This window comes from Pseudoliparis swirei, chromosome 23 (assembly GCF_029220125.1).
Source record: "Pseudoliparis swirei isolate HS2019 ecotype Mariana Trench chromosome 23, NWPU_hadal_v1, whole genome shotgun sequence".
NCBI classification, from domain to species: domain Eukaryota; kingdom Metazoa; phylum Chordata; class Actinopteri; order Perciformes; family Liparidae; genus Pseudoliparis; species Pseudoliparis swirei.
The window spans coordinates 18333255-18353331 of NC_079410.1; the positions used below are offsets into that span (position 1 = coordinate 18333255).

Sequence of the window (20077 nt, forward strand, 5' to 3'; positions counted from 1 at the left end):
GGATGCAGTAAGAATTGCTTTTCATACTTTCATTGGCGATGTGTGAAGTGGCAGCTTTACAGTTAGGTAATGATAATAATCTTGAGCAGCATTTCACAACAAATTAAGTGAGAAGGTTCAAAACATTGCAACAATTCAATAAATACTGTACAGCATTACATATTTACAAACCCACTGTATATATATATATATGTATTAGTAACCAAATGAAGCCACACACTCACACTCGGGCCATGGAACAGTTACGAGTGCTGCGTCCGGTAAACACATCGTACCGAAGCATCAAGTTCCTCTTTGCATCAAGTCCAAACGATCGTCAGCATCCGATGAAATATTAAAGACCCCAAAATGCAAGTTAAATAAACATTCTACAAACATTGTAAAGCAATAAAAACCCAACCGGCCTACAAACAGTCTTTTACGGAGCAGAAGTCAAAATCCAACCTGAACCCGACCAGATGTGTCTATACAGCTGCGGAGGACTTCCCACTGGGCCCTCCGTCCCCTCCTGGCGGCTCCTCACTGAACAACAGAACACAGATGAGACGCATCGGTCAGACTGACCCGCGGCACTCAGACAATGTCACGTACGTGTGTGTGTGTGTGTGTCTCACCTGGTTCTTAAAGGTCAACCCCCTGAAGAACTTGTTGACCTCGAACACGCCGGGCTTGGCGGCTGCCCCGGGCTTGTTGTCCAGTCGGACTATTCGGCCCTCGCCGATGGCCGCTCTGACGCTCATGCTCTTGACGACCCGGGCGCGGGGCTCAGAGTCGGGCGTGGGCCGCGAGGACACGGTGATGTAGGAGGCGTCCTTCTGGCGCTCCTCGTAACTCACTGTCGGACACAAAGCAGGAGGCCGGAGTCTTTTCTCTACTCGAATAGTTTTCGACGCAGCTTTAGTGATCAGACTTTGGGGCAGTGACCCCCCCCCCCCCCCCCCCCTACAGGGGTCTGTAAACTCTCACCTGCGGAGGTGACGGCCGTGTCCGTGGTGCTGGAGAGCTCCAGCAGGACGGTGGGGTACGCAGGGTGCAACAGGAAGAGCTTCCTGATGAGCGGCTCCGCCGCAGCGACGCCCGGAGACACCTACACGAGGCGGCGTGGACGGGTGAGGATTTCATTAAGGTCCCAGGGGGGTCAGGGTCAAAGATCCTGTTTCACTGGTGTACAATATGTCCTCCGCGGTGGACTTACGGTTGCCTCGGTAACATTCTTCCGCGCTTTGATTGGATCTCTGGCCCAGAAGAGGAACGCTGACTGGCCGGTGGAGGTGGAGATTGCGGAGGTTTCCAAAACCAGATGGGGACACAGGAACTCCGCCGACCAGAGAAGACGTCCATCTGCTCCGTCAACAACCAGCGCCTAAGGGACCAGGAGAGACTACTTTAATCTTCCCAGATTAAAATCTAATAGTTCAACTGACGCACGCGAGGACAGTTTTACCTTCATGACGCCGTTCGCTGAATGCTGAACGAAGAGATCCAGAATGCCGTCATCGTTGAAGTGTCCTGGGACCGGTTGGCTGCGACAGGACAATAGTTTAGGGGAGATGTGCCGTGAACTTCCACACCTGCGGCTCTGTATTCATATTTCATCATCATCGTCTTCCTGGTGGGCTTCACCTGTGATTGGACGCCATGTTGAAGGTCCAGTCTTTCCGCAGGTCTCTCTGCCGGAGCACCGACAGCTTGCCGGGGCCGTACACCAGCACCCAGTCACTCCTGGTGGAGTTGAGGTCAAAAGCCGTGTCCAGGCTGTTGTGGTTGTCGCCCAAGCCGGCCACCAGAGGGAGCAGGTACTCCACCTGCTCAGACCCCCTGGAACGGTGTGATTGAATTATGGGGACATTACATCACAACAAAATCCAATCCACCCTCGTGATGAAGGTTAAAATTCACCCATGTGTGCATGTGTGTGTGTGTGTGTGTGAGTTTCTCGCGCCTTCCATTTACGCTCCCTGCTCTTCATTCACAGAAAAGACATCTACGCCCTTCAGTGGACATAATGTACCTAAATTCCCACAAACATGCTAAAAGCACAATTGCATTTTATTATGTATATATTATGTATATATTATGTATATGTTCTGTATATGTTCTGTCATACCGCTCCATGTTGTCATTTAGTTTAGTATAAAAAAGTAACCCGTGAATCCGTTTACGGGAGCCGCCCATTGTTCAGGCTCGGGTAGGGAGTGTGTGCCTGTATACCTGTAAACGTGTATGAAGGAGGTGGAGTTGGATTTCTTGAGTCCCTCCCACCCCGGATCCTTCCTTCTGAGGGCCTGAGTTATGGGCATCGTGCCAATGGCTCGAATGTAGATATCATGCAGGGAGATGGCCTCGACATTACCTGAGTGGGGGAGGAGGAGGAGAAAAACGACATAAAGTCTCATCAACCTGCAGCTCAAATTGTTTCCAGGTCGATGAACTCAACATCAGGGCGGAGGCGGCGAGACGCTGAACGCCAGCTGTCGGCAGAAGACTCCAACGCCAACTACAAGCCCCGCCCCCACACCCCACCCACTCCAACAATGACCTCAAGCTCAACAAGTTTGACTGTCGCTTTAAAAGACGATGGCGCCGTCCTGACCCCCGTGACCTCATCGTTATTGCTATGCACCTTTCACGGAGTCACGTTCCCCGTATGTGTAACGTGGCGATAAGCAGTTGAGATTCAGATGTTTCCGTTTGTTCCCTCACAGCTGAACCAACAGCTGAGCCCACATGCCGACTGGAGATCTGTACGTGAGGCGCGTGTGATCCCGTTACCCAGTCCGAACAGGATGTAGTACGCCCCCTGCTGCGTCTCGTGCAGCAGAGGACCGATCAGCTTCCCTTGCCCGGTGAGGTTGAAAGGCACGGCGCGTCCGAGCTTCGCCCCCGTCCGCCCGGAGAACAACGTCAGGCAGAGGTCCAGCGCCTGGGAAACAAGGAGGGGGGGCGTGGTCACCGAGGTGACCTTCATCTCATGATCACGTAAAGAGGGAGGCGGCTTCACAGCCATACCTCCTCGTCCGCCGGCAGGGTGGCTATCAGCAGATCGGGCACCGAGTCGCCCTGGAGGTCCGGAAGTAACACCGCCTGGGATTCGACGTTCCTCAGCGGGACCGACCACAACGTCTTCCCTGGGGAAGGAAAGGAATCAACGAGGCGGCTCGGCGAGGAAAGAATAAACACTACACGGCTTATAGAGGCGCAGGTTACTGTGCAGGGGTGTTTATAGGATTTAAAGAAGGGGGGGGGCTAAGCCCCATGGGGAGTGGCACGACTGGGTATGTTATTAAATGTCCCATTATATTATAACAGATGCAAATAATAATTACGTCTTCCATCGAGACCGGTTTTTAATTTACATTTCATCACACCAGTCCAGTTTCACCGATTGTATACACAGCGACTACAAACGGCTGTTGGCTATTTATTTTATTTTATATATATATATATATATATATATAAATATATATATATATATGCATTGGTGTGTCAGTTACTCATATGTCCTTACATTATTTTGTCGTAGTTCAACAGTGTGGTATTGTGTGATGTTTGTACTTTATTATTAACGTCATATTATATTATAACAGAGGCAAATAACAGTTTATCCTCTATTTAGACCGGTTTTGTTGGTTCTTCACACCAGTTTCACCTCTTGTGTACATAGTGGCATTCCTATTTCACCACTAAGGACTCTTTGTCGCTATTGTATATATATTTTTTTAACAGAGGAAGGATCGGGGAAGGTCCTGGCTCCACGAGGCATCTCGCGAAGTAAGCGAGTCACCTCAGCAGACAGACCTATGCCCTTTCAAAAATTCTTCTCGTTATGTTACGAGGACACGGGCGTCACCCCGCGTCGTTATTTTCCTTACTCATCAGTTTAAGGCATAACAAGTCAATTGTCGAAGAAGGGTATTGTCACCGTGTGCAGGTGTTCTTACTCAGGGTGCAAACCGGTGGTGGCTGGCCCATAGAGGGCCACGGGGCCCCACCCACTTTGAGCCAAAATAAAATAATTAAAATATAAATGCGTGTTTGATACTTTTTTTTGCATCGATTCATACCGGGGTGTTTATATTGGAAGGCCCTACCAAAAAAAAAACCTCAACAGTAAAAGAGGTCTCTAGAGGCGGTCTCCGATCGCCACTTCCTGTCGTCTCCACGCTAGACGGACAGACGCCGTGTCACTCGGCTCGCCTCCTGACCTGAGGAGCCGTTGACCGCCACGAGGATGGACTTCCCGACGAGGAGGACTACGGGGGCCGGCTGGGTGACGTCCTGCAGGCCGCACTGGATGTACATCACGGACTCCCGCATGACTTTCATCCACAGCACCCGGCCGCCGACCGCAGACAGGGCCACCGCGCTGTAGACTGGTCGGGGGTTAGAGAGAGAGAGAGAGACGACTGGTCAACGAACCGGGAGAGCATTCACAAAAAGAAGGAAGAAGACATGATGAAGGAGGAGATGTCAACGTGGAGGGCCACGAGGGGCCACGGGGGGTTACTCCTCACATACTCTTGCTGGGCCGCGTGTCGTTGGTCCATTCGGTGACGGCCAGCAACACGTCCTCCACCGAGTCGCCATCCACGTCCCACAGCGCCAGCGCGGGCGGTGTGACACCTGGACGTAGAAACCGTAAAAACAGGAGGGATTACGTTTAATGGCCGAGTTTGTATTTAAATATATATATTTTAAAAAGCCTCGTGTGATGATTAAAGGTTGCGCTCTCCGCGGCACGGTTACACCCTCTTTACCTCCGGCGTCTCCCAGCGCTCTCTCCCACTGCCGCCTCTTTCCCAGCGCTCCCTTCTGGCACGGGATCAGGAACGCACACAGCAGCACGAGCAGCGCGGCGCACACCAGCGGCACCACGAAGGCCGCACTGCGGACGGCGGTCTTCATCCTCAGCCTCTTTTTCTCCGCATCGGCGCCGTGGTCCCCCGGACCGGATCCCCCCAGGGGGCCCGCGGGGCCGCCTCTGTCCTCTCCGGCCCGGTCCCTCGCCCCCGGGTCCCGGGGGCTCCAGTACTGCGTGCCCTTGGCGTCGTCTCGCTCCAGTCGGGATTTGCTGGGCAGACGTTCTCTCCATTCGTCCTCTTCCTCCTCCTCGTCCTCCGGCGCCTCGTCGCCGGACCCCACGAGACTTCCCGATCGGCCGCCCCGCGGATTCAAGGAGCCGAGGCCGTTTCGGGGGTAGTTGAGCACGAGGTCATCCTCTTCGCTCTCGTCCTCGCTGTCGGCCTGAGTGAGAGGGTCGTACTCGCCGAGCTCCGAGTCCTTCTTCCCTGCGGGGACACACCGTTCACGCATAATAACTCAGATATTATTTTACAATACTGATGCATTGTGGATGCATCCTTCCTTCACTCCTTTAGATGTCGCTACGGGTTTTAATCTCTACTACTCTATTTCATTTAATTAACACAATTAAACATGGTTTAATTACCACATTAAACAATGGTCAGGGTGGCATTAACACATATAACTATACACATTGATATACTTTGTTTATTTTAGAGGTAATAAGAATAAAGTTATCTCATCTGCAGTGTGTCAATACTCCTAATAACACTACAACTACTGCTTGTTATACCACATCGTAAAATGATTGCATGGAGGTCACGTGATGGTCAAAACACGATGAGTCCATCATAAGGCATTCTGCTCGATTTACAGACCTATAAAAAAGAAAAGATATGGCAAAATAAAATACAAGAAAAACTAAATACAAGTATGTTCGTGCACTGCCGCTGGTTGTGCCATGAGCACCGGACGAGCCGCTCGGTGTGTCGGTGTTAGCTCCAGCTAGCTGCCGGTGTTACGGTTTAACAGGCGACCGTGTTAACTGGCGACTTTTCATCCGAACGCGTCCGTTGTTGTCGTAGTTACGACAGCCGTTCGAAAAATAGGATAGAGAAAACGTATAGCTGTCCTCGTGAATGCCTCTTGGTTTAATTGTGTAATACAGTGTCAAACACTATACATGATAATATATACCATACAAATTAAACAATACGGCATTCGCGAGGGCAGCTACGTGTTCTCTTCCTATTTTCAACAGCTGTCTGTAACTACGACAACGACGGACGCGTTCGGTTCAAAGTCTGCGGTTAACACGGTCGCTTCTTACACCGTAACACCGGTCAGGCAGATGTCAGCGCACTGCTCCGGTACACCGACATCTTTCATTACATCCATTGGAAAGCACGTCCATTAATCTGGGCTGGTAGGAAGACCATGCACACTGCGCGTGTGCGTGTACGTGTGCGTGTGCGTGTGCATCAAATGAATCAACCGCTCCGACCGTTGGAGAGCCGAGGAGCACGAGAGGATCGGCACAAACTCACGCTACGTAGTCCTGACTGATACACTGTGAAGTAAATGATCTGCCGTCTGTTGGTCTGTCGGTCTGTCGGTGGGTCGGTGCGTAGGTCTGTCGGTCTCGCGCATCCTACCGGGTAATTTGAGGGCACGGGACAGAGCTGCAGCCATTTCTCCTTCAGCGGGTCCGAGAGACGAGCGACGTGAGGCAGCGGTGATGAATAGCTTGAGGATCACAGAACCGGCAGGTTGGATCTGCGTGTGCCCAACTGCATGCTGGGACTTTGAGTTCTCTGTGCAGTACTGCGCGACCGGTCTTTGATTCACAATACCATAACGTTCGTAAAAAATATATAATTAAACGAAAGCAAAAAAAGCACAAACTAAGGCCCAATATATTATATTTAGGATTATTCGTTTAAACTACACGCACACACATATATATATATATATACAGGGATGGATGAACAAACGGGCCTACCGGGCCCAGGCCCAGGGGCCCATGAGCTCAGGGGGCCCCTAAACCAGAGCCTCCGTGCGTGACGTCGCTGTTATTAACATTGTATTGATATGAATATGATGATTATGACACGATGCGCCGTAGCCGGTATATGCTGGGCTTAAATCATTCATGTCAGTAAGGGCCCCAATAGTCCTATACTGAGGGATGGATTATCGAACGAGCCTACCGGCACCAGGGGCCCATGAGCTCAGGGGGCCCCTAAACCAGAGCCTTAGTTCCTGCTATCATATAATTCGCGTTCTGTTGTCTGCTCAGCTCCGGTATCGTTCCATACGGACTGTTTTGTTAGCGATGTTTTTTGTACGGGGGGGGGGGGGGTTCTTAATCCGTCCATGTATATATATATATTCTCCAGGACAGTTTTGGTGTGTCAGTTACTCATATGTCCTTACATTATTTTGTCGTAGTTCAACTCTGTGGTATTGTGTGATGTTTGTACTTTATTATTAACGTCATATTATATTATAACAGAGGCCAATAACAGTTTATCCTCTATTTAGACCGGTTGTGTTGGTTCATCACACCAGTTTCACCTCTTGTGTACATAGTGGCATTCCTATTTCACCACTAAGGACTCTTTGTCGCTATTGTTTATTTATTTTTTTAACAGAGGAAGGATCGGGGAAGGTCCTGGCTCCACGAGGCATCTCGCGAAGTAAGCGAGTCACCTCAGCAGACAGACCTATGCCCTTTCAAAAATTCTTCTCGTTATGTTACGAGGACACGGGCGTCACCCCGCGTCGTTATTTTCCTTACTCATCAGTTTAAGGCATAACAAGTCAACTGTCGAAGAAGGGTATTGTCATCGTGTGCAGGTGTTCTTACTCAGGGTGCAAACTATGCCTCATCGACCGAAATTTAATTTTGTTTAAATCAACAGTTACCAGTATTTAGGGCAATAAGTTGTACACATAAAGTGTAAAACGGTGTTTTAAATATCTTAAACTGTGTTTATTGCACAAAACCGGGATATGTATTTGCCTACATTTCGCGCAAAGGCTCATGGGCCACCGCGTGTGTCTCCTACATATTTTTGACAAAAGTAATCGATTGCAGATACTTTCATATTAACTGAGCAGTTGTTACGTGTGTAAGAAGGATTCCAGTATATTATCACAATACATATACATACTTTATAACCTTAAAGCCCGTGGTTAACACACATTGATTCAAAAACAATTCAATAATGCTTCCGACGGACAGTTTGCCTTCTGACCCAAATCGTCTTCCGTAGCCTTTGCTAAAAAGTTCTCGTTTGCGCACGCGCAGTGATTCAGTGAGAGCAAAATGGCAGACGTCTCTTTGGATGAAGTGATACGACAGCGCGGTATTAATCTCAAGGCACCAGTTAAACGGTATTAAAACTACTAATGCACGGACGGGCTTTGCTTTCAACCGCTCGTCGTGACTTTTCTAAACGCATAACGTGAATTGAGAACTGGTTGTAGCTGGTGGTTCGTTACCGTAAGCTAATGTTAGCACATTACAGCCAATAACGCTAGGCTACGCTGTGTGTATTAGCTGTAGTTCGCTGGTAGGCCTTTATGAGTGAAGCCATTCGTCGTTGAATTTTAAAAACTGTGGATAATTACTCAGTCAGATTCTGTTTCTAACCAAACGCATATGTAATAGTTGTGACCACGCTTACGTACGGAGAGCTGTAACCAGTCTGCTATTGTTTGTAACTTCACTCGCAGGCTCCGTTAGCCAGCAAGCTAATATTTATGTTGGCAGCAAAGCAGGTTTAAACTAAATGAATAACTGTGATTGCTGGATGCGACGGGCGAAACTAGTCAAAACCAAAGTTGAAAACGTCTTAATATTAATCCTCAGAAAGCGTAAAAGAAATGATTATGTTCTCGTATTGTCTGTTCAAATAGCAGGGCCCCAGTCTTGCAATGGCCCAGCCATTATATGCGTTCCCCCTTTAAGTTAAGGTGTGGGCAAATAATCATTATATTATTTTACTTACTTAGTATTTAACACTTGTGTTTTTAATCATTTAAAATGTGGAAAGTACCACTCTGTTCAGGGCAGGATAGGACATTTACATATTTTTTAGGTGGACATGTTTGCCCCCACTTACTGAAATCCAGTGGCATTTAAATTGGGGGCATTTTTTTATTCCAGATCGGGCCGTGATGTTGTGAACAAGTTCATAATTATTAGAGGAAATTATGGGGGCATTTTTTTGCCCCTCTCCTAGCGATATCTGGGGCAACATTATATTTCTTGGGGGCAGTTTTGCCCTTTGTCCTCGTGTATTTTCTGACGCTGGTTCAGAGTCCTGAAAGCTGTTGCCATACAATTGATGAACTTAAGGAAACTTATTTTTCTTTCAGACCAATGTTCGGACGAGGTGCCGGCGTGCTTAAAGAAACTCCCACTTCTTTCAGACCCATGTTCGGACGGGGAGCAGGAGTCAGCAAGAGTTTTGACGCTCGGCAAAAGATCGGGACCAATGACGTCAGACAGCGGCTTGGAGCAGGTAAACACATTACCCACTGCCAACTGGACAGGACGTTTTGTGTTTTAATATTACATGTATACCTAAATCTTCTGCCTTGTCTTCCCTCAGGTTTTCAAGTTAAAGATGCTAGAGAGAAGATTGGTCAAATGGATGCTCGCTTTAAAATTCGGGGCAGGGGTGGAGCCGGTGGCGTGCAGGATGCCCGCCAGATGATCAACTCGCGCAAGCAGGTGCAGAATCAGTTCAGCCTCCCTGCGCAGACCACGCTAACGATGGCAGCGCCACACCATCTGCAGGGCCAGACACTTGTGCCACAGATACAGATCCAAGCTGGCAACAATCTTGCCAGCGTGAACTCAAGGCAGTTTAACCCTAATGTACAAGGACTGAGTGCGAGGGGCGGCGCAGTGCCACAGCTAAGCAATAATAAGAGAATGATGGATGCTCGTGATAGGCTGAGCCTCAAGAGGAGCATCGGAGGGACACAGATGCAGTCGGCTGTTTCACCACCTCTAAAAATAACCAAGACCATCCAGGTGAGGGAAATAGAAGTTGCTTTGTTCTTCAGTGACACTGCCTGCATGTGCTATCCAAGCACATTAACCTGCCTACTGTAATGTTTGATATTGTTTTTTACAGCAACGTCCAGGAACACTCGGGATGTCAACTGGAATACGTGGAACCCCAATGGTAGAGCTGATTTGTGTTGATGAAAATATTCCAAGCTGTCCCTTGTATACAAGCCAAGATTTGTAAAACATGTTATTAAAATGGGTTCCTTTTTTCTCCCACAGCTTCTCTCAAATGAGCATGACGGCACCCTCAATAAACACATAAAGATCACTACTGCTAATAACATGCTACAGTCACGGGTAAGCGCCGCTTCATGACACCTCGCGTACCTTCGGTCTGGATCGAGACGGAAACACGTCATTATTTTATTGTTCATTCAGTTTCAGTTTCCCTGCATTCAATGAATCTCTTCCTTTCCATTCCAGCCCGGTTCAATAGGCTCCACATTCTCTATGTCCGGCCCAATCACCAAGGTGGTTAAAAATGATGCCTACACAGCCCCCCGTCCTCCTGCCCCCGCGGCCCCCACCCGGCCTAACAGCAGCATGGCTGCTAACCGGGCCTCCGCTGCAGCCTTGCAACCGGTCTCCAGGACTCTCCAGCAACACACAGCGGCTCCCAGCACAGCGGCTCTTCCCCTGCAGGTAAAAGCTTCCTTCTTGTGTTTGTACTGTAGCCTCCTCTGCCTTTGTAGCCCGTCTACACCTAATATTATTAATATTACATTTTTGTTTGCGTTTACACTGGATGTACTAAGTCAGTAACTTGTCATATTTAGCCTACTCATGAAAACCAACCGAGTAAAGTTTTTTTTTTTTATAAACGCCAGTTATTTAGAAAGAAATGGGAGCTGTTCATTGATTTGGGATAGTTCAACTAGTTATTGCAAACATCACAATACATATGAGACGTGCAGGTTTTTAAAAATATTTATTTATTTGACCTAATCTTTATGTTTTTCCACGCTGGGAGCTCAATTCTTTCCACTTCTTAGCTTTTACTTCCATTATGCTTCCCTTCTCCTGAACTCTTAAAGTCTCGTCAGTATTTGTTGTTTACTCCATTTAGGATTTAATATAAGTAGACATCTGTGTCCCTGGTTTCTTAACACAACGTCGCTTTTCTACGATGGCGTTTGAAGTGAAACCCTCGTTTAGTTTTAGTGCAATAGCTGTAACTTTGATGATTTGAAAACATAGATGAACAAAATGTTCTTTTAATGTTGTTTTCATTTCATATAGCTGATCATGTGGTGTTGTTCTTTCCAGCCTACTTTCAGTCCCTTGGAGGGGACCAAAATAACGGTGAACAACCTGCACCCCCGAGTCACTGAGGAGGACATAGTTGTGAGTAAATCACACTGATTGAAAATAACATTTGGCAAAGTTTTATATTCACCGCGTGCTATGATGACTCATTTGCTGTGTGTGTGCACTTGTGCGCCCCGCCCATTTGTCCACAGGAACTGTTCTGTGTGTGCGGGGCCTTGAAGCGAGCACGGCTGGTGAAGGTGGGCGTGGCTGAAGTGGTGTTTGTGCGTAAAGAGGACGCCGTGAGCGCGTACACGAAGTACAACAACCGCTGCCTGGACGGTGAGTGCCGGTAGCAAGGACGCACACGTCAAGACCTCTCTGGTTTCTGTTTAGCATGCAGGTTAATGACCAGCAGGGAGTTTGCTGGTTAGAGCCATCACTGTGCACATTTGTGGAACTGAAGGATAGCCCAGTTGGGTGTATTAAGTACCGCATATTGGTAGAGTTTTGCTGTTTTCTGTGTTTTTCTTATCTTTTTGTCCTCCCACAGGGCAACCCATGAAGTGTAACCTTCATATTCAGGGAAATGTCATCACTTCGGATCAGCCCATTTTACTGTAAGTGCTAATGACTGTTGTTGAATGTGTTTACTTTATTTCACTCCAGCTGTTATGTCACCCTACTGACTGAAATTCATGTCGACTATTTACTTATTTTTAGGTATAAATAATAATGACAATGTCTCTATTCGATTTGACAATACTTTTATCATTGTCCAACTTAAATGAGCATGTGTGTGTTTTACAACTATTCAGTGTGACATCGAGCTGCCTTAGATGAAGCCGTTGCTCAAAGATGACATTTTGTGATTGGATTATTCAGTCGAAGTAATGAATCTAGTGTTTCCAAACGATCGCGCCCATTGCATACTGATGAGAAGGGAAGTAATTAACTTAATTTGAAGTAATTCAGTTTAGCTTCCCATTGACGTTGAATATACAAAATGATAGGATATGCAGACGTCCTGAAAGAGACGTGGGACCCTGCATATTGTTTTATTCCTTTGTCATCTTGAGAGATATTTTCCCTGTGACTCAACAGGAGGCTCAGTGACACTCCCGGCGCAAGCGGCGGCACAAAGAAAGACGGTCTGCCCCCCTCCTTGTCCCGGCCCCTCGGCCAGCGAGCCTCCTCTCAGCCCACTCCAGAAGTGGACCCTCAGACCATCCTCAAAGCTTTGTTCAAGTCCACCACACAGTCCACCTCCACCACTGAGCCCCCCAGCTCACAGGCCACCGCCTTTAGCATCAAGATATAGGTTGTGTCTCGTGTGAATACACCGTCTGTCGTTTGTTTATAAACATATTGCTACATTCTCCGTGTTCACATGCAAACTGCGCCGTTTCATCTTGACAGCGGGCAGCCCTACGTTCTCTCATAAGAAACCGATTTTTACACATTTGATATACACGACTTCTCTGAAGTGTTCTCGGTTTTACGTCATCCAATTGATAACCTGTGTGTTCCTGATATGGACTAGTGGAAGGAAATGTGATGTGATTTGTTGTTTTAATCTAATGTGGCGGACGCCAAATCAAACTGGATGTGTAGGGTTTTTTTTTTTTTTTTTTTATCGGTCAGTTCAGTTCAATTTTGTTTTTAATACTCCAGGTTATTTCCACCCATCCTTGCGTCCCACCTCAAAAAAATGGGAATGGAAAAGAATCTAAGAAAAGGAATACAGACAGATACTGAGAAGCGTTATCATTGAGAGAAACGTTCTGTTTACGGCTCTGTATTGCCACCCAGATGTGTGCTGTTATATTGCATGTGCCTCTTTTTTTCGCATTTTTTATGTGGCAATAGAACTAAATTGGAATATAGACCAAACTCAAAGTAGAAACTATCGGATAAGGCAGGACTATGAAAATATTCTACGTAACTTCAACCTGAAAAGAGGTATTTCTCTCTAAAATGGCCGAAAACACTTGGGTGAGTAAACCGGGGACTGACCGCAAATAATACCACAATTTCAATGTCATATTACGTTGATATTTAGTTTAACCATCCTTTGGCAACCAGAATCTTGTGTACTCTATATGCGACTGGTTTTACATGGTGGTTTGACTTTGAAGCAGTACATGTGTAATTCTTCCCTCGTATACATTGCACCTGATTTATGTTCAAAGACTGTAAATTACTTTGTTTTCTGAATCAGTCGAGAGACCAGAGGTCAGATCTGTCTGTCAAATGTTGCCATTAAATATTTAGCTTTGTAGATGTTGTCTGACTCGTCTTTCCTGCCCGCCATGTGATCATGATCCATAATGAAATTGCACATCTTTGTGAACTCTTTTCACTGTTATTCCAACTTTCACTGTTTTTCTTGACCGTAGCCATGAAATAGAAGTTGCTACTTGCCTTGTAGACGAGTCCAATTTATAACTAAAATCCAACAACCAAAAGTCATACAATTATTTTTATAGCTGTAAACCTCACAAATCAATTAAAACAAATGTGGATTTAACTTTTATTTTTTGTTGTGTTGATAAAATATTGTTGGGAATCTATGTAGCACAAACTAAAAGGAATAACAATTCTTGAAATCTCACTGGTAAAATAAATATATTGGTAATATATATATAATTTTGAAATTATATACATTCATGCATTTATTTGTATTTAAACGAAAACACAAATCCATATACTTTTATATAAATATTTATTTGTATATATATTATATAATGTATAATATATATTCTATATATATATATCGCGTCCTTGTTTTGTGATGTACTTCCGGTGTGAAAGGTCACATCAAAATGGCGCCGTCCGAGAAGAAACATGCCAGCAGCCAGCCTTGTATTATTCCAGGAGGCTACACAGGTAAATAACTTGACAACATTACGAATATTCTTTCCATCTTGTGGCTCACATGCCGAATTATCGTCGGACACATTTAGTTCTTTGTGGTTTCACACGAGGTCACTGACCGGCAGCCCCTCGCGCTCGTGGGTTGCTGACTGATGTAAACCACCGTACCGAGCGTCGTGTCGGCTGTAGGCTGATAGTTTCTCCCCTGTGTCTCATCGCAGAGCTGACTTTACAGTTTAGATCCGACAGCGCCGCTCAGCACAAGCTGTACCTGAAGGAGCACAAAGTGCGAGCGGAGAAGAGCTCCCACAGACCGCTGGACCGGACCTTGTTTGTGCTCAACGTGCCCCCGTACTGCTCGGAGGTACAGTAGCTACGGCCAGCTCGTCTGGTGCGGAGGATAGCCCAGTGATGACGTCACCCGTGTTAATCATCCGTCATGTTTTGGGGTGGGTCTCAGGGTGTCGTCAAGGAGCTGTTCTCTCAGTTTGGCTGCGTTCAGTCCGTGGAGCTGAGGGACCACCCGGGCTTCTCCCAGGAGTCTGGACCCGCGCTGTCCCGGCTCTTCAAGCCCGTGAAGAAACAGGTGAGCCCAACTGTCCCTTGCACTCGTTATTATGTGCCGTCTTATTCCAGTGAAGTCATTAATCTCCCCTCTCGTGCCCCCCCTCCTCCCCTTGCAGGGCTTCAAAGTGGGCTACGTGGTGTTCCAGACCGCCTCCAGTGTATCTGCAGCCAAATCCCACCCGCGTGACGAGCCTCTGGTGGTCTGCACAGAGGAGCGTCAAGTGAAGACCGGCTCGCAGAGTGAGTGATGCATTCAGCATGTGAGCCAGATCCTTGTGGGTCACGTCAGGCTTTTGACACGCTTAATTTTCTTTACGCCAGAATGGATTGAGCAGTACACCAAGTCCTTTAGTCCGCCGGACAAACTGCAGGAGATCGTGGACTCCTTCATGGCAGGCTACGACAAGCGGATAGAGGAGGTGAGACCCTCGCCTCGCGCCGGCATCAGGCGCCCGTCTAGTCCGTCGTGACCTCCAACGTGTTTTTGTCTCTCTTCGTTACAGGAAGCGGACAAGCAGCGGGAGGAGGCCAAGCAGCAGCAGGACGACGAAGAGGGCTGGGTGAAAGTCACAAGGGGACCCAAGGGTGCCAAGGGCCGCCCCCACAGCGAGGCGGCCAACAAGAGGACTCTGCAGAAAGAGATACGGAAGAGGAAGAGGAAGGAGCTCATGAACTTCTACACCTGGCAGCACAGGAACACACAGAAAGAACGTGAGTGGTCCCGATCTCCAGGCTGGAGTTTGTCTTTGGAGGAAGTGGAAGCGCCGAGCTCTGTGAAACGCCTTTTTCCATGGCTCGCATCACATGTTTATTTTCTCTTTCCCTCAGATATTGCTGACCTAAGGAAAAAGTTTGAGGAGGATAAACAGAAAATAGCGCTGCTGAGGGCCCAGAGAAAGTTCAGACCTTACTGAGGCAACTACTCTGACTTTACATTCCTCATTTCAATGCTCGTGTGTGCTACATTATAAAATCCTGAGCTGTCAATAAACTATTATTCTGACACTTATTCTCATCATTGATTTGCCAGCAGCTCATGAGATATTTTTATAATTAATGTTGGTAGAATAAATTATTTGGTGAATAAGGGACACAGGCCAAGTGTCCTACAATAACAGTTTGAGTATAAAACCACTTCAACCATTTGTTTTGGCCTCGATTGAAGACAACATGAACGACAACAGCTTGGACTGCAGAATTAAAAAACATTTGTTTGCACATCGGACCATGAAAAGTTTTATTTATTTAGATGGTTTGTCAACTTGTGCCTCCGTGGCGTGCGGCGCTTCTCGCTTCTGGCGCCTCCCGATGCTCGACCACAGAGCCAACATCAGGATCAGGAACAGGGCCGCCACGACGGCATAGAGAGCGTACACAGTCACCTGAAACACTGAGGAACGGGAACACGATAAATTCAACGTTTGCCATCGTCGTATTCCATGCAGACTGTGGACTTACTCGTCTGCCGATTTACACACTGGTCATCCTCCAGCTCAGTGGCGTTCTGTCCCAGCAGCAGCGGCCCCAGAGAGACCAGCTGGACCCAGTCGGATGTAGATGTGGCCTCTCTCTTCAACCGCTCACCCTCGGATGCTGTGGGGACGAGAGGTGGGAGTCGACCACATAGACGCAGCTCATACTCGTACGAGGGGAAAATATATCCTGTAATATACTCACGGATGATGGCGCATGGCTGAGCACACTCTACGCCGTTGGTGCAGAGTTCCACCCAACAGTAGAAGTACATCTAAAACAGATTACACACATTCAGAGCTGCACTTGTTTTATTGGATTGAAAATGGGTGGATGCCGTAACCTTACTTCCTCCTCACTCGGGTGGCCTGTATGAGGGTCCAAGAAGGCAAAGGTCTTGACATCAAACCTCCTGACTTGGGAGAGGGCGGTGGTCTCGCCCTGGTCGCTCCCATGGATGGAGCTCCTGTTGTTATCCAAAGGGTTGGGGCATCTATCCAGGAGGAGAAAAACACTCGTATGCACAGGAGTGCGACGTGGTCTCAGGCCGCTGCTCTAAGTCCAGCTCACCCGTCCTGGAGGAGCCGCCACACGGAGTGTCGAGACACAGGGTAGGCGAAGCAGTCCCGCATGCGCAGGGACAGCGTGGGGTCCGGGGACGGCTGGGCGATGGACACCTCCACGTACACAACCTTGCGCAGCGGAAGGGCTATCGGGAGCTGGTCCTCGGGGAAGAAGGAAGTGAAGGTCGCATCTAGGAGGAGGAAGTGATCACAAAGGCTTAGTTAAGGACTTGACGCCACGCGACGAGGTCGCACACACCGCTCTCCGTTTCCGTTACCTGTGGCTATTCTCATCTGCACTCTCATGGTGCCCAGGGCGGTCACAGGCGGCGGGTTGGTCATCGGGAAGGAGGGCTGCTGGTCTGCTGTGTGATTTACATCCGACACTTCAAATTCACACTCGACATGGACCCTGAAGACCCCCAGACTCATTAACACATCGCCGCCGGTGGACCGTTCCAACCTGTGATGGCTCTCGTCTTGACAGTAGGAACAAACAAAAAACAACAACAACTCACTGAAATGGATAATGTTTGGTTCCGTTCTCCGTCTGCAGCTCCTCCACTTCCACCTCAAAGATCTTCACGTTTCCATCTACCTAAAAGACGAGGCGGAGAACGAGAGGATTCAGAAGTGAAATCAGGTTTTTGATGGCGTGCGGAACAACATCCCGAATCCAAACTCCTTGGCGAGGAGCATTGCCTTCATCTTTGCGCCGCAGTCCCTGAGTCCGATCTTGAAGACGGCCACGTCTGGGGTGGTGGCCGCCGGGGAGCACTGCGACAGACCGTTGACCACGAGGGCGCTGGGATCGAGCCGTCGGTCTGCGAGAGCGGAATCCACCGAGAACACAAGGTGTCCGTCCAGAGAGCAGGCTGCGGGGGTCAGAGCGCGAGTCACGCTTCATCGGAAAATCAAATCCCCTCCATGTGAACAGCGTTTTGCAGGATGATGATGATCCCACCATTGAGTTTGTAGGAGCAGGTTAGTTTGCGGGCGTCGTAGCAGCATCCCAGTTGGTGGCAGGCGTCCCTCGAGACGCCTCGGTGGCCGCAATCCAGCTGCAGAGGTCCTTCTGTGGCACAGCTTCCCGGCAACGCCGGTAAGCGTCCTAAACAGACGCAGTAAAGTGTGCAGAAACACTCTCTGTATTGCCAACGACGGGCCACGTCACCCATCGCTATCACACATTTAACTATTAAGAACTTTAAAGTGTTGATAGATGGAAACGGGAATAAAAACAATGAGCACAGATATAGAAGACGCAATGTCTCCACTCACGTGTCGGGAAATGTCGAATCCTCTCGCGTTGTCTCTGGGTTAGAGGACAGCTGATCTTTACCCTCAGCCATCGATCCCCTCCGAGCAGCTGCACCTGCAGAGGGACGAACACGTTGCCACCCTGAGGAGCAAAAAAGGTCATCGTCAACACTGAAGCCGTGCACACTTTTTTGGGCATCTACACATGCGTGCAAAAACATCAAAAAGGGCATATGTGTGTATATTCCCCTTCTGTGGACAGAAGATGGGAGGCTTTCATAACGAGTCAGACTTTTGCGTAGACATATTCCCAAATCCAATGAATTTGTCATTGTTTTCTACAGATTTAATTATGTGTTATTGATGTTGTCGGGAAGGTGCTGCAGTGTGTCTCTTCCTTAAGGGGAAGACGAGACAAACACAACGTCCAGCCTCCCTCCTCCTCCTCACTAAATGTCCCTTAGGTTACCTTCATCTGTGCATAGCAGCCGTCATATCTGCTGAAGAAGGAGAGGTTCTGGTTCAGGTCTCGGCCCAGTTTCAATCCACAGAACCCATTAGATTGAAGCACTGGTGTTATGCCCCCTGTCCGGTCTAAAAAAAAACAATAGTATATTATTACTGCCGATATAATATTGATGGATCCAGTGCAGCCTTTTTTTTTTTTTACGGATTAAACTATTTAAATGATTATTTCCAAACACGTGTGTCATCTCAAGTGGTTGTATATATAGAGAATGTTCCACACAGAAAGCACCTCACCTTGAACGTGTATATTACTGTTGACCCGCGGGCCGAACATGGCTCGCATCCTCCGGTCATAGCAGGTGACGTCGGGCATGACGAGCTGCTCAGGTGTTTTCTCCCGCGGGACCGGGGAGAGGCACCGGGAGCGTTGCGCCAAGACAGCGACACATAAAGTCATCAGAAAGCGGTTCGCACAGTGAGAAAACATTTCACAGGGTTTTTTTGCGATCAGAAATAGACCACGTGCTTCATTTGACGAGAGGAAGGGACCACGTGACTGCTGTTAATTAGAGTTAATCAGTTTGACGCCTGCGTCCTCCTCTTGCGCGAGAGCTTCACCACGTGTCGGTAAGAACTTGTTGTCGTTTATGTAATGATAATAAATAAATAATAACAAATAAAAGAGGCTAAAAATTATGCCACAGTTGTCCACCATGTGCGCCCTGAGGGCTAAAGCTGCGTTTAAAAGTAGGTCAGACTGGGAATTGATAAGGTCAGTGTTTAAATAATACATATCATGATAACGAGCATGTATCCCCAGGGAGCCATTAAATGAGCTCATTGTAACTCAAAGGTCTTGTCAGCCCCTCTCCCTCTTCTCGTGGCAGTGCTTTGTACCCATCTAATAATTAATGCATACACAATTTAGAAAATGTTAATCGCTGCTGCTCTCTGTACACATGATATCTATTGTTCTGTCCATCGTGGAGGGATCCTCCTCTGTGGCTCTCCTGAAGGGTTCTTTCCTTTTTCCACAGTAAACTGTTTTTTTCCTATTTATTGGGAGTTTTCCCTGATCCGATGTGAGGTCAAAGGTCAGGGATGTCTTATGTATATAGATTGTAAAGCCCTCTGAGGAAAATTCGAAATGTGTGTTATTGGGCTTTGTAAAATAAACTGAATTCCAGAATCAGAATCAGTTTTATTGGCCAAGTAAGTTTGCACCAACAAGGAATTTGACTTGGTAAAGTGGCTCTCAGTGTGCTTACACAAAATATACATTACAACATAATACAATACAAAACAAAACAGTGCAGTACAAAACAAACAGTGCATTGATATTGGATTTTAACTCCAATTGGCTGTTTATCAATCCGCGTTTACACCTTTCTTTTACTTATTAAAGCATAATTATTCTATCTTGATCATGACTCATCATATATATATATATATATATATATACTTTTGTTGTTGTTATAAATAACTCATGAATATATATCTTATATAACTCATATACATATATATATTCATGAGTTATTTATAACAACAAGAAGTGTGTGTATATATATATTTTGTTGTTGTTGTGATAAAGAACTCATGAATATACATATTATATAACTCATATAAATATATATATATATCATGATGAGTTATAACAGTGATGGAGGACATGGACAAATTGAAGTGGACCAAACTATTTACAAACTGGACCGATGGACACGTGTTTACC

General features: G+C 47.2%; 4 protein-coding genes and 2 non-coding genes across 7 annotated transcripts; 2 read left to right on the plus strand and 4 right to left on the minus strand.

The window, feature by feature from the left end:
- Nucleotides 1-3: 3 nt before the first annotated feature.
- Nucleotides 4-6572, minus strand: fam234b (family with sequence similarity 234 member B). 2 transcript variants are annotated; one of them, XM_056406568.1, is made up of 13 exons: nucleotides 6459-6572; nucleotides 4758-5288; nucleotides 4519-4623; nucleotides 4206-4373; nucleotides 3010-3128; nucleotides 2773-2923; nucleotides 2212-2353; nucleotides 1624-1818; nucleotides 1445-1523; nucleotides 1196-1363; nucleotides 967-1087; nucleotides 615-835; nucleotides 4-522 (listed from the first exon to the last, which is right to left on the minus strand). In XM_056406568.1, the coding sequence occupies exons 1-13, from the start codon at nucleotides 6493-6495 to the stop codon at nucleotides 520-522; spliced, it is 2040 nt and encodes a 679-aa protein (XP_056262543.1). In that variant the 5' UTR covers nucleotides 6496-6572; the 3' UTR covers nucleotides 4-519. The 2 variants fall into 2 exon arrangements, with proteins under 2 accessions (XP_056262543.1, XP_056262544.1); XM_056406569.1 differs by having other exon boundaries at nucleotides 4758-5681; nucleotides 6459-6547.
- LOC130189394 (U12 minor spliceosomal RNA) lies at nucleotides 3737-3889 on the minus strand. The gene has a single exon (XR_008830775.1). It is a non-coding gene; the product is annotated as a U12 minor spliceosomal RNA (small nuclear RNA).
- Nucleotides 6573-7467: 895 nt separating the features above from the next.
- LOC130189395 (U12 minor spliceosomal RNA) lies at nucleotides 7468-7620 on the minus strand. Its single transcript, XR_008830776.1, has one exon. It is a non-coding gene; the product is annotated as a U12 minor spliceosomal RNA (small nuclear RNA).
- A 509-nt stretch (nucleotides 7621-8129) lies between these two features.
- Nucleotides 8130-13421, plus strand: poldip3 (polymerase (DNA-directed), delta interacting protein 3). Its single transcript, XM_056406574.1, has 10 exons — nucleotides 8130-8202; nucleotides 9190-9335; nucleotides 9426-9853; nucleotides 9957-10007; nucleotides 10112-10189; nucleotides 10316-10534; nucleotides 11159-11236; nucleotides 11353-11482; nucleotides 11694-11760; nucleotides 12245-13421. The coding sequence occupies exons 1-10, from the start codon at nucleotides 8135-8137 to the stop codon at nucleotides 12459-12461; spliced, it is 1482 nt and encodes a 493-aa protein (XP_056262549.1). The 5' UTR covers nucleotides 8130-8134; the 3' UTR covers nucleotides 12462-13421.
- A 508-nt stretch (nucleotides 13422-13929) lies between these two features.
- rrp7a (ribosomal RNA processing 7 homolog A) lies at nucleotides 13930-15589 on the plus strand. Its single transcript, XM_056406576.1, has 7 exons — nucleotides 13930-14029; nucleotides 14239-14381; nucleotides 14478-14603; nucleotides 14701-14824; nucleotides 14906-15003; nucleotides 15088-15295; nucleotides 15413-15589. The coding sequence occupies exons 1-7, from the start codon at nucleotides 13966-13968 to the stop codon at nucleotides 15496-15498; spliced, it is 849 nt and encodes a 282-aa protein (XP_056262551.1). The 5' UTR covers nucleotides 13930-13965; the 3' UTR covers nucleotides 15499-15589.
- A 218-nt stretch (nucleotides 15590-15807) lies between these two features.
- Nucleotides 15808-19747, minus strand: LOC130188290 (zona pellucida sperm-binding protein 1-like). Its single transcript, XM_056406572.1, has 12 exons — nucleotides 18643-19747; nucleotides 18350-18474; nucleotides 17902-18022; nucleotides 17585-17731; nucleotides 17323-17495; nucleotides 17139-17218; nucleotides 16899-17032; nucleotides 16628-16811; nucleotides 16406-16550; nucleotides 16262-16331; nucleotides 16043-16177; nucleotides 15808-15974 (listed from the first exon to the last, which is right to left on the minus strand). The coding sequence occupies exons 1-12, from the start codon at nucleotides 18833-18835 to the stop codon at nucleotides 15826-15828; spliced, it is 1656 nt and encodes a 551-aa protein (XP_056262547.1). The 5' UTR covers nucleotides 18836-19747; the 3' UTR covers nucleotides 15808-15825.
- Nucleotides 19748-20077: the final 330 nt, after the last annotated feature.

Coding starts and splice junctions, on each gene's coding strand:
- rrp7a (XM_056406576.1), top strand. CDS start 13,966: ATGGCGCCGTCCGAGAAGAAACATGCCAGCAGCCAGCCTTGTATTATT. Junction 14,382..14,477: donor TGCCCCCGTACTGCTCGGAG/GTACAGTAGCTA, acceptor GGTGGGTCTCAG/GGTGTCGTCAAGGAGCTGTT. Junction 14,825..14,905: donor AGTGAAGACCGGCTCGCAGA/GTGAGTGATGCA, acceptor TCTTTACGCCAG/AATGGATTGAGCAGTACACC.
- poldip3 (XM_056406574.1), top strand. CDS start 8,135: ATGGCAGACGTCTCTTTGGATGAAGTGATACGACAGCGCGGTATTAAT. Junction 8,203..9,189: donor CTCAAGGCACCAGTTAAACG/GTATTAAAACTA, acceptor TTTTTCTTTCAG/ACCAATGTTCGGACGAGGTG. Junction 10,190..10,315: donor ATAACATGCTACAGTCACGG/GTAAGCGCCGCT, acceptor TTTCCATTCCAG/CCCGGTTCAATAGGCTCCAC.
- fam234b (XM_056406568.1), bottom strand. CDS start 6,495: ATGGCTGCAGCTCTGTCCCGTGCCCTCAAATTACCCG. Junction 4,374..4,518: donor CGACACGCGGCCCAGCAAGA/GTATGTGAGGAG, acceptor ACCCCCGACCAG/TCTACAGCGCGGTGGCCCTG. Junction 1,088..1,195: donor AGAATGTTACCGAGGCAACC/GTAAGTCCACCG, acceptor CGCCTCGTGTAG/GTGTCTCCGGGCGTCGCTGC.
- LOC130188290 (XM_056406572.1), bottom strand. CDS start 18,835: ATGTTTTCTCACTGTGCGAACCGCTTTCTGATGACTTTATGTGTCGCT. Junction 16,812..16,898: donor GCAGATGAGAATAGCCACAG/GTAACGGAAACG, acceptor TCCTCCTCCTAG/ATGCGACCTTCACTTCCTTC. Junction 15,975..16,042: donor GTGTGTAAATCGGCAGACGA/GTAAGTCCACAG, acceptor CCCGTTCCTCAG/TGTTTCAGGTGACTGTGTAC.